A 12,994-nucleotide genomic window follows, 5' to 3' on the forward strand; every position below is an offset into this window, starting at 1 on the left:
TGAATAACATGTGCTTCTGCTTTAATTAGCCTTACTGAGTAGTAACTAGTATCCCATATCACCCATGCTCTACCATTAACTGCAATATTATAATTGTGAAGTATCTCCCAGCCAGGGGCAATGTGTTGACTGACTCCTTTAGCTTTATGCTCCTTTACTCTTGTTTCAATGATTTCTGTAAATTTGATGTTCCTAGTCTTTAAATAATTTTTCAGCTCCTTCCTTTTATACCACTTATTAATACCCCTGACATTCCATATTAGTCACCTCATTGATTGAGTTTAGTACCCCCCACCTCTATCATGAGGCAGGGTAGAGCTTCCACTTATACTTGTTATTCCACTTTTTGAGCCATATTTGCTAGATAAAGGAGTTAGCATAGGGAAATTTTCAAGGCTGAAGTCTACTACTTGCTTCTTGCATTTATCTATTGCAGCTGCTTCATTGCCCTCTGTACCTCCATCCATTTGATTATGACTTGTCTGCTTTGTCTGCACTGGTAAACAGTGTTGAGGTACTTCCTTGCCAATCCCATTTTGTCTATCAGTTGCTCCATCTACCTTAGAGGTCTACACACCATTTGTTTCTTTCTGCACATTTTCTGTATTACTTGCTGCATTAATGATAGGTCTTTTAGTTCTCCGCTCATAGGGTTACTTTCTTTGGCTCTTCTTCTCTTTGGTTGCTCCTCCTTTTGTTCTTTTGGCCCTTGATGAGTAGGAAATACATGACCAATAGTCTGGCATTTGTCACAGTACACTGGCTTCCACTCATATATCAAATCCTGTTGAAACATCCTTCCTCTAGGATTCATCACCATAATCTCAGTAGGTATTGCTTTTGTCACATTTACTTCAATCAGCATCCTTGCATACGAAATTTGTGTTTGCTTGGTAATACATTCATCAGCAAATAAAGGTTTCCCAATGGCACTGACAATTTTACTCAGAGCATCATTCTCCAGCAACTCATTGGCAATTTAGGAAAAATCACCCACATTGGGATATCAGTTAAGAACTCTTTACTTAGATCAAAATCTGGAGTCCATGGCTTGAGGATTATTGGCCTATTTCTGATAGTGTGAGGCCCAACATAAAAAATTCGATGCATATCAGTTAGGTTTTGGAATTTTATCACATAATACCCATCCTCATGAAGAAATAGATCTGGTTCAGCAACATCAAGCCAATGTTGAGCAATATACTTCCTCATAGCATTATATCCCAGATTATCCCCCACAATATAAGCTATCATCGCAGCACTCCAACTCTCTTCTGCTTCTTTCACATCCTGCATCTCAAGTTTCACCACAGTTTGACCTTCTATAATCTGAGGAGGAACATACCTAAGAGCCATTCCATGAGTTGCTACTCGATTCTGCTGAAACAATTTAAACCATGATTTTGCTTCTGGTCTTCGATCTACAGGATTCACCACTTTAGGGTCCAGATTCAGCTGTACACTAGGTCCAATAGTAGCTTCAAGTTGATCTGTCGTAGCCTCTTTGACTAGATCCTTTTGCATGTCCTTAACAGTCAGCTATGTTACTGTTCCATTGGAATTTCCATCAATCATAGGAGTAATACTCACTTTGCTTTGTTCAATTTGAGCTAGTATACCTAGTATCAATTTCCTGCTAACCTCCGAAGTCGAAGGAATAATCTTATCCTTCCCAGTTTCTATTCCTTCTTGTTGTTCTTATGTTTGTATGTCTTGAGTTGTCTTTCCAGCTTTAGATTTGTTACTAATTGAGCTTCCAGGTGTTGAGATTGGTGTCTTAGGAACTTTTTTTGGCCTTCCTCTTCCTCTACCTCGCCCCCTAGCCATGGCAAACGCACTCGGCACACGTTTAGCTAACGTGAGCTGAGAGCATGGAGAAGACGAATTTTTTTTATAGAGTAATGTTTTCAATTATAGTAATGATGCTTATTGATTATTTACTTTTAGGGAAAAAAAAACATGTAGTTTGATAATATTATTTGTTAATATATTTTCTATATTTATTGTGTTATTGTGCAATTTTATTAATTTATTAATTTATAAATTAAAAAATTTAAATAGCATGGGACTTACTCCTCGTCCCGTACGTTCTAACACATTGCCGGTAATTAAGTAACCTGATTGAGTGCTTATGTCCTTTACACCCTCAATGCATAGAACTTAGACTATTAATCGCAAGGAACAAACGTCCAGCTGCTTTTCAAAAGGAAAATTAGAAGGCAAACAATGTTATCTAAACAACACTAAATATATTTTAGCAGAATAGCCGCTAGTACAAAGCTCAAAACGTTCAGATGCCTAATCAATGCTAATAAAGAATGTACTCAAACAGACCCAATTCTACAAGGATGAATAGGATAGAATTCAGAGAAGAATGTCTCAATGGCAACACCACATATCGCAGAAGAATCCAAGATGCTCGTCACAGGTGAAGCAAGGGTCCAAGTACTTCTCACCCAGTTTCAGTATAACTAATATTTAACCCAAGGTATGCGCATTAACAAGATTCATAGGAGGCAAAGTTCATATCCAGCTCTTCAAAGATGATTTCGGGCAACCTCCTCGTACACTATATCCTTAACAGCTTCAAAGAAGAATCGCCATGCCTTTACTATCAATCCGTCATTGACAAGTATTCTGCATCACTTTAGCATTGCCTTGAGGTTTAAAAAATTTTCCTTCATTAACCAATCAATAGAGATACCCACACCAAATTATACTCGGTCCCCCTACCCGGTTCTAATCAGGAGCACAAACAGGAAACTTGTGCGAGCTTCTTCACCCCTACCTTCATGAAACTTCAGCAGCAAATGCAGGTACTAGCCCATACTAGTTAATATTGCAATCACTTAAAAACTGATTCTCCGGGTCTACAAACTTCCGCCAGAAAACTGTATAATCATGGATTCCCAACTCAAGCCAGGGTTTCATTTTACCATTAAAATGCAGTACTCTTGCATTCTTCACAGTTTCACTATCCACTCCATATTTATGACCCAATCCTGATAATACCCACTTATCATCAAGAGCATAGACTTCACCCTGAAAAGTAAGCAAGCTTGCGCGCAATGTAACAGCCTCTTCTGAATTCATCTGCAAATTGAATAAAAAAGTAATGGTATGGTAAGTCAATATAAGAATAGCAAATAGATAAATGGCTACAGGAATGGTTTAGTCCTAGACATAATCTAACACGAAATTCCACACCAAGAATCCTGTCCGTGTCTCGATAGTTAAATATATCATAGTGACCCATGACCCCCACCCCCCCAAAAAATAAAACCCTAACCCCGCCCCTTAACCATAGATGTTGAGTGTGTCGAACGAATGCTCGACGAGTTTCGTTAGTTTGCAGTTATAGAGACTTCGAAAACCCATAGTTTGTTGGGCTTGAAAGTGTAAACCCATGAACTCCAAAATCAACTCCAGAATGAAAAGAAACAAAAGCTCAAAGGATGGAAATTCTTTATTTAGTTAGGTAGCAGTCCACTTGTGAGGTACAACACTAAACAAGCTTGAATATTTATGTTGAGAGAACAACACTAAACAAGCTTGAATATTTATGTTGAGAGAACAACAAAGAATGTGTTTTGTATTTTCCATCGTTTTATGCTTCCCATAGTTTGTGGGGGCTGGAAAGGGTTAAACCCTGGACACCAAAAATTTAGTCCACATCAAAAAGAAATGGAGACTCAAAGTGTCACACTTCATTATTCAGGCAAGTAGCAGGCCATATATGAGGAGCAACAAAAAACAAGCTTGAATATTTATATTGAGCGAACTAAAATGAATGTGATTCATATTTTCTCATCATTTTCTGTTTTAGTGTCTAAGAGCATACAAATTGCCTTTTTCTTGTTTCCATGTTTCCTTTTTTCTTATAACTGTGTTGTCCGGGCTAGTTTGCACGTACCTCGACTAATTTCACGGGGTACCTACTACCTCCCATCAGCATAGGCAATGGGTAACTTTGTCCAACGAACTTGGACAAAAAGGAAGAAATCACCTAGTATTTTTGCCTCCATTGGAATTTGAACCTGAGACCTCATAGTTCTCAACCCCTCTTCAGTGACAACTTATATAACATTCATATTAAAGGAGAAAAAGATTAAATAACATTCATATTAGATGTCAACATAATTTCATCTTGGGTATATTTCATACTTCCTTGAAGCTTAAACTATGATATTACTTTGGTTCATCGGTCAAAGTTTGGCTTGTGAAAATAAAGGTGAACCGTGAACCGCAAAATGAACTAAGAAAGAAGTTTTCTGAAGCTGAAAAGGCCTAAAATTGTGGTGCTGTGAAATGATTATGCGGGCCACAGTTCTCGAACTTCAGAAAGGGCACCAGGATCTTCGAGAAACACGGACCACTATTTAGAACCGTGGACTGTGATTGTTACTTTGGTAGGGTTATTTTAGAGAATTCTGTATTAATTTAGACACACTATGAATAGAATTTTGGTTGGTCTTTTTAGTAACTTTAACCGCCGGAAAACTTACAAGGGTTTTACTAAGCTACTTCGGAAAGGTTTTCATCATGTTTCTGGAGGGATTCGAGACAGTTTGCATTATCTACCTTTAATTTCTATTGCTTTTACCTCAATTTCTAGCATGAGTAGCTAAATTCTCAGGTGGGGGTTGTACACTCAAATGATTTGCAAGTTAATGGGTTATTCGTTACTTGTCAATAGTTGCTTGGATTTTGATTATTTAATTGATCCCATGCTTAATTTGGTGAATTATTGATGGCCATCACTAGATTAAACCTAATCTATCTTAGTTCTTACTCGGGAATGTGGAAGAAGGATTGGATCAGAATCAATTAGTAAAAATCAGGTTTTGTAAAGATTATATAACAAAATTAATAGAGTCTAGAGCTAAGAATAGTTAGATTCTTATTTGGGAGTTTATCAAGTAGAACTTAAAGCATTCCATAGGTTTGGGAGAATTTAATTGGGATACACTCATTATTATTGGGAGATTTTATTAGGTTCATCATAATTGAATCTTAATCAATGAGGCAAGCGATTAGACAAAGTAAGAAATTTCCATTAGCTAAAGCAAATTAATTAGGGGCTACAACCCTAGTGTCTTTTCTAACTTTAATTAATTCTTGTTAGCTACTTGTTTGATTTTAATTCCACAAGTAAAGTTAATTCAAAAAAAAATAAAATACAACAAATATTGGAATTGAACTTAAATTGGACTTAGTTTAAAAATCTGACTCACAAAAAGTAATCATATCTATAACTTGCTCTTTGTGAGAATCGACTCGGACTCACATCTGATTTTAGACAGTTTCTTTCAAATCAAATATCTTGTTCTTCTTTTTTCCAAATTGACAAATGTGTTCAACATTCTTCCGTATCGGAGTTAATTCATTCATTTCTTGTCAGGCCCCAGAACAAAGCCATCGGCAATATCATGGCAACAACAAGGGTGTGGCATGTCGCGCCTTGACGCTGGCCTTGTCTGAATTCAGAAGCAACATGCAAGGTATTGCTAGCCACGTGAAAGAACACACCTTTCTCAGAATCCTAGGGATCTAAATCGAGCTATAAGCCTCCTTCCTAGTCAAAAGCTTCTCATAAAAAGACTTGACAAATAAAACCCACTTTACCTGTTCAAAAAAAAAAGACCTGACAAAAAAACTCCATTGTTCCCCAACCCCACCTCTATCCATCGTGGCTATTCCGTGAAGTACTTTGTTTACGAAGTAAATCTACAAGCTCTGAAGCTTTGTCCCTCCCATCTTAGAAATTCCTCCTAAAACTCAAATTCCAGAAAACTTCATCATCTTGTACCTCGACTACCTTTAGGATTTGTTTGACTGGCAGCTCTATTTGACATGAGACTCTTTAAATGTTTGGGGAAGAGGTTTCCAAAGTGTTGTTACTGCACCACCTCTGCCCCCAGAAACTTACCCTCCTCCCTTTCCCTTCCCCTTCCCCTTCCCCTTCCCTAAATGGCACATTGTATCCCTTCATAATAATCCCTTAAAATAAGTATCCATAAGGCATATTGATATCCTCAGTTCTCCACTCCCTTCCGTAACCCCATTTTTTCCACTATCACCTCTCTCTCCAAAAAAGCATGTTCGTTGCACCCAAATCTCCAAAATCATTTCCCTAATAAGGCCTTTTTGAAAACCCTTAAAGTCTTTAATTCCAAGCCCTCCCAGCACTCATGATTCGTCATAATCTTCAATCGCACCACGTGAAACTTTCTTACCCCGTTTGACGAATCACATAAAAATTTAGTTGAAGCATTTCAAACTTTTCTAAACCACTAGCTGGAGTATGAAACAAGGACATGAAATATGTGGGGATGATCGGTAAAATGCTCTTAATGAGCACTTCTTTGCCTCCTTTGGACAAGTATCTTTTCTGACACCCTACAAGTCAATTCTCGACCCTTGGAATACCGGATTCTATGTTGCTTGGTCCTTGTTTAAAGCTTCTAGAGGCAAACCAATATAGGAAGTGGAAAGGACTCCGACTTTAGAACTTAACACATGTGCCAGCGACTCGATGTCCACCACCTTATCAACTGCAATAATATCACACTTTCTAAGATTGATCTTGAAACCTGACACCACCTGGAACCATATTAAAACTTGTCCTAGGTACTCCAACAACTTAACCGGGAAATTGAGAATAGTATCGCCTTGTCCCAAGACCCAAGTAAACTTAGACCAACCTGCCGCCTCCTTTTAAGATCTTGCTGGTCCATCACTTGGCAGAGGTCACACAAAGTCTTGTGTCCTTAGACTCTTGCCTATGTCAGAGTTAGAGCGACAATAAAGTTTCTCTCTACAACTAGTCCCATAGTTCACTATATCCTTTTTAGTTGTTAGAGAAGACAAAATGAACTATTTACAACGCTTCTATTAATATGGGTTTTCTCAAAGGCACTTGAGTTCATCTTTTGTTGTCCTAACCTAAAGGGGGTGCAATGCATATTAAAGATGTCCAACTGATTAGCCTACTAAGGAGGGCATAAGCTATTTTCATCTAGACTAAAGACAGCAATGTGAGGCATTATCTCTAGTAGTTAAAACCCTTGCCAGTATAGGTATATTAGAAATTCTTATTGTAAATAGGTGCACATGATATTGAGAAGTAAGAGTACGACCACATTGTGTAAGGGTATCAACCAAAACTTGAAATATGGAGAAGCACTCTAGACGGTAACCATTTTTGGATCATTATGGAGCAAGTATTATAGAAATCAGTTTTACTTATCAAAAATTTGATTTGTCGTGTTGTGGAATTATTTCACATTAGAAATAATACATAGAAAATAAAAAGCTAAATTCTCAAGCCATATAGCTTCCAAAAAATGAAAATAAAGAAAGAAAGCAAAATTTAACTTGACTTTGCCTTATATCTTGCAGGCAAAGTCGGTGAAACCAACAAATGTAAGTCGAAAAATAAAGGTCACTAACCTCCTTTACCAGCTTTAGGTATCTTCCGGAAATATCTCGTTCCCTCCACCTCACTAGATCAACAACATTTAATCCAGACATCCAAGCACAAGATGTTTCATCCACTCTCTTGCTACCAAAAAGTTTCCTCAGCTGAACCAGCCGAACTGAGCAAGACTGCACCGCACCATTCACTTTCCCGTCCATATCGATGCCCCATAAGTCTGACAAGTCTCTTTGCACAATAACGTCATCATCCAAGACAACTACTTTCTTCAAACTATGGAATATCTTGGGAAGAAGATAATGGGAATGCGAAAAAACAGATAAGTATTCTGTTGTAGATGGTTTATCAACCTTGTGGAAGGAGACACGATATTCATCAGGCAGGGAAAGATGAATTGACGTTGATGCCTTATTGTTGTCCAGCTTAACATCTTCAATATTCAACACCTCAACTGTGGCCTCCATATACTTGTTCCTCGAGAACCATAACTTCATGGCAAAGTAATTCTGTCTATCTGTTACCACATGAAATACTTGACTCTCACTTTCCTGCACACAAAAGAAAACACAATCAGAAAAACTGATAGAAGTGTTAACAACAGAAACTTTTTGCAATTGAAGAGAGAATACACAAACCATACTTTAGCATGCATTACAGTGGAGTTAATTACGGCAGATGATGCCAGCACATTGTTGGAGAATATAACAAAGTGGTGAAGATCTGGATTCAAATGTCTCTCTGCCAATGACTGATCGATATCAGGTGAAGGGTCTCTAAAATACTCTACAGTTAGTCGCATTGACAAGCAATGATGACTCTTGGGCATGGTTTGAACTGCTAGTTGGTAGAGGAAGGCACTCTGTCTCATATGGAAAGTAGCTTCATCTTCAGTTAGATCAACTAGCTGTCTGAATTTCTTGTCTACGTTACTACAATCTACACGGCACGCCTTTGCTTGAGCAATTACAGCTTCCATCTTAGTTAACTTCTGATCAATCCTGGTGAACAAACAAAAGCATGAAGTTCCGTAAAACGTTTCATAAAATTTATTCATAGAATATACTCAAAAAATGACTTTAAGGATTCCTTCTACCTACAAGCAAAAGAATAAGTGGAAGACAAGAAACACGTAGTTGAGATATTTTTAAGCCTGACAAAAGCGAACAAACAAATGAAGCAAAAAAGTAATTAGACTAAAAGGGAGATTAGAGACAAAGCCCAACTAACGGAGTTGAGCTAAACCAGGTTAAAAGTAATTTGATTCAAAGAGGAATAGCAACAGGTCAATGATTGGAAGCTTCTTCTGTTACCATTATCAGATTTCAGGAAGAGAGTGGATGTTATTTAAAAAGTTTTAATTTGCTAGGACTTCTTATTTGACAAGACAGTCGACCAAATTCCTAATAATATTTTTCAATCACCAGCACTAAGAGAAAAGAGAGAGGCAGGGAGAAAGATAGGAGGAGAAGGGAAAGGAGCCAATCAAGCCTGAGTAGTGGATAGAGGAATGTGAACTCTGCAACTAGTATCAAACAGTTTGCTCCTGATCTATCTGAGTTGAGCAGGGGCTACATCTAAGTTTCATGAAGGAGTAAGATTTAGACAGCATTAACCAACCACAAAGTCAAGATCGTTCTCCAAACATATAAAAAGCAAGCTACACCTTCTCATTCTTAATCACAAAAAGATAAGATCAAATATTTTGACATTACTTGATGATTAAGAAAAAAGGAAAGCTAAAACATTTTTTGTTGCATAGTAGCAAGGAAAATATTTTCACATACAGAGGGGGAAGATCTTTGTCTATCGTAGTTACACTGAGCACCCGCTCAAACTCTTGAATGTTTTGCTTCATTTCCTGCGACAGCTTGTCAAGAGCCGGAAGCTTCGCAATGCTAGGATAATAAGCCCGGGCCACATATAACAAGTCTTTCATCTTTCTCACAGTGAAATCATTCACTTTTTCCTTATGATTGCGACGCCATAAACAATAGCTCCCAAATTTTAGCTCACATAATTTCTCACCCTCGTCAATGCCTTTGATATTCCCAGTGGCAGCATGCATAGCACCAACACTTGTGCTCTGCTACACATAAGGTTAATACTTACTATTGTTTCAGAAGGAGACATAAGAATTAAAAGACTCATTTTTAGGATGAGAACATGTAAAAACATAAGGTTGCGGAACCACATACATTTGCTCTTGAGCGTTCTTTGGGCAACCCATCCAACATAGGAGAGCCGTCAATGCCTTTGATATTCTCAGTGGCAGCATGCATAGCAGCAGCACCTGTGCTCTGCTACACGTAAGGTTAATACTTATTATTGTATCAGGAGACAAAAGAATTAGAATAACAACACGTAAAGACTCATTTTTATGATGAGAACATGTAAAAACATAAGGTTGCGGAACCACATACATTTGCTCTGGGGCGTTCTTTGGGCAACCCATCCAACAAAGGAGAGCCTGAAAGAATAATATTGCAAAGATGAATAGCTTAAAAATCTAAATATATCTAGAGCTAGAGGTTACATAAGCTCCAACTACTAAGAAGGAAAGAAGCAAGATCACATTCAAAGAAAAGGCTAAACACCAATCTCTACATGAATATACACATTCATAGAAAATTTGTCTATACCTATAAAAAGAATACTTGTTTGTATAATGTTACCATTGTCAAAAAAAAAAATTTACTTATTTGTATATGCATCATGCATATACATAATCACACATTGTAGAGTGAAATATATATTCCTCTTCAGATAATTAAGTTGGATATGTCCTACCAGCAGTCTTGTTCTCCGCTTCCCCAACAAAATTTTCCCTAATATCCTGAGAAAGATATTGAAGAAAAATGAATCAAATAACTTATACACAAAGTGAACATGGAAACTTAGAGGTCTTTCGAGCAAGTTTTATATACCCATTTAACTATAAGATGCAATTTGTTCCAAGATTATAACCATAAATGATAGAAAGCTAAAATTACTGAGACAAGCAACGGTAGTTTTTACATTGAACAACTACGGCAGTCTATATGTCTCAAGCTTCTTCATAATAGACATTTTTCAACATAAAGGTTCTATTTCTTCTTCTTCTTCTTCTTCTCTTTTTTCTTTTGATAAAGCACAAAGCTTCACTTTCTTTTTCCTTCCCCATTTGATAGCACGGTCAAATTAGAATCTTAGAGCTTCTAAGTGAAGAATTCGTAAGACGAAGTAGAAGAAGAAAGCAAAATGGGCAAGCAAGATCAAACATCTACACCAAAAGATTGAGTAAGAAGACCCACATGAGCAACTGCTGATTAACAGTAATGATAGCGTACAAATATCTATTCGTGAAAAGCTGCATGCTTTTTAATTAGATTACTACCTATTTTTAGTAGCACTTAGGTGCATCCCCCAAGCATGAACTTTTCGCTCAAAGAAAACTTTTTTGTAATAACAAACATCATAAATTATGCTAATTCACAGCTAAAACCAAAAGACCGGGAAAACTTTCGAGAAAAGACCGGCTAGTAAGCTTTACTCAAGTCCACTTTTAAGGTAAAGCACCCATTATAGCTATTCACCTACTCAGTAACAGTCCATTTAAATCGCAAAACTTAAACTTTTAACAAGTAACAAAAAAATAATTTAAAAAACCTTGGAAAAAGTTGGTTCCAATCTTCTCATTAGGTCATCCATGTGTTTTGATTCATCACCCTGCAACAAGATACCAAAAACTGTAAGATATATCATGATCACCTCTTTCTCTGTGTTTAAAACAAGAATGCAATGATGAACAGAAATATGTTGCCTAGTAGAGATCTAGCATCGAAAATTAAGATACTTCCACTTCTTCTACTCACTAAAAGTTTCCAAGTGACCAATGATAAAGGACAGCTTGTCAAATTGCTTATGGAGAAGAAATTACCTCCGACTGACTCCCATTCTTAGCAGTACTATGTCGACTGTAGACTCTAACTCCACTCTGATTCCATCAGGCGTTCCCCAAAAAGTTTAAGAGATCAATGAGTAGTTATTAAATAGCAATATCATTAAAATGCTGCAGGTACTTACTGCGGATGAACTTTGTTGTGCTGTTGAAAATCCTGCAAAAAGTAAATGTCAGATCAAGTTAGAGCAAATCCTTCTTCAAAATGGCTAGAACTGAAAAGCTGCATTAAGATATGTCTTCCTTATCTTTATCTTAAGAAGGGCAAATATGCCCAATGACATGATAAAAGTCATGGTTTGTCACCAGAATCTAGCTTGTAACCTATGTGTTCATGTGAACTCATTAGCTTTTGCCTAGACACTGTATATTTATTAAGAAACTCAATATTTGACTCTGAACCCACTCATTATTGAATATTAACTTCTGGTCGTGGTAGGAATCCATAAACTTCAAATCCAGGATCCGCCTCGGTTTGTTACTCTTTTGTTCTCTATTCTTCTTTTCTCTTTATATATTAGCGTTCTCTTTTCAGCAGGGGCGTGAAGGAGCGAAATGAAAATTACTGAAAAAGCTATTGTTAGAATTTGGCCAAAGAATGGGGATGGCCTAATTGCACTATAGATTTGGATTAATGAAGAACAGGTAGTAAAACAACAATGAAAGATCCAATTTTCAATGAGCAAAAGCTTTCGGCATTACCAGAAGAGTGGAAACCGTTATGGAGGCCAAGCAGAAAGACGAGAGGCACGAGCAATGAAAGCAAAACGAGGCCCAAAACCGCAATTACGAAACCTTTCCATCGCCTCTTAGCCGGAAGAGAACCTCCTATTCCACCCTTCATCTCCTCCTTTTCCTCTTCCAAATCCTCCTTCTCTCGTTTGCCTTCTCCACCTTAGCAAATTCGCCCTGATTTATTTCTCTTTTCCTCAACTGCCAATACTGTCTGTTTGTCCCAAATCTATAAGACAATGGCTGTTTTCCGGTGGCCGGTTTATATGACGCCGTCGAAGGAAAATCGTCCCGGCGGAGGTCCGATTGGTAGAGCCGAGAAGTAGAGATCGCAGCGTAAAGATCTAATTGGCAAAAAAATAATAAAATAAAATAATAATAATGACAAAGCGTAAAGATCTGATGGTCACAAACTATTTTTGTCGATGTTGCTTTTGGATACATGGCATTATTGTCCCCAACTTTTTACTACGATTTCATTATTTGCCGTAAATAATATAGTACTACTCTCCCATTTCATTATTTGCAAATACTTTTTTATATTTCTTTAATGAATTTTTTTTAAAGTCACATAGATATTATAATATATTTAAAATCATAAATTTTTAAAAAAAATTATTGTTACTACAAAAATAATATGATATGTTTAAGATCACAAATTTCAAAAATTTGCTATTCTTTGTTAAATTTCGTGTGCTGTAAAATAATGTCAAACAAATAGAAACAAAGGTAGTAATCAAATTCGTTATTTGGAATTAATGGTATGATTATGGTTTTTGTAAATATTGAGCTTCAATATTTGAAATATTGGTAAAAGTTTTCGTTCACATAATTACAACTTTTCTTCAAGATAAAATTTATTTTCAACTATAATTTCAACTTTCAAA

The 12,994-nt window shown here is 36.8% G+C and overlaps 1 protein-coding gene across 2 annotated transcripts; it reads right to left on the reverse strand.

Moving 5' to 3' along the window:
* Positions 1-2,229: 2,229 nt before the first annotated feature.
* On the reverse strand, positions 2,230-12,534 carry LOC107765771 (putative galacturonosyltransferase 7). 2 transcript variants are annotated; one of them, XM_016584458.2, is made up of 11 exons: positions 12,078-12,534; positions 11,501-11,532; positions 11,355-11,411; positions 11,084-11,143; positions 10,226-10,271; positions 9,859-9,905; positions 9,634-9,735; positions 9,223-9,521; positions 8,079-8,436; positions 7,453-7,986; positions 2,230-3,093 (listed from the first exon to the last, which is right to left on the reverse strand). In XM_016584458.2, exons 1-11 carry the CDS (start codon positions 12,217-12,219, stop codon positions 2,830-2,832), a joined length of 1,941 nt encoding a protein of 646 aa, XP_016439944.1. In that variant the 5' UTR covers positions 12,220-12,534; the 3' UTR covers positions 2,230-2,829. The 2 variants fall into 2 exon arrangements, with proteins under 2 accessions (XP_016439944.1, XP_075110316.1); XM_075254215.1 differs by having other exon boundaries at positions 9,634-9,738; positions 12,078-12,531.
* Positions 12,535-12,994: the final 460 nt, after the last annotated feature.

The sequence above is a fragment of the Nicotiana tabacum genome, chromosome 5, assembly GCF_000715075.1.
Source record: "Nicotiana tabacum cultivar K326 chromosome 5, ASM71507v2, whole genome shotgun sequence".
In the NCBI taxonomy this organism is placed as follows: domain Eukaryota; kingdom Viridiplantae; phylum Streptophyta; class Magnoliopsida; order Solanales; family Solanaceae; genus Nicotiana; species Nicotiana tabacum.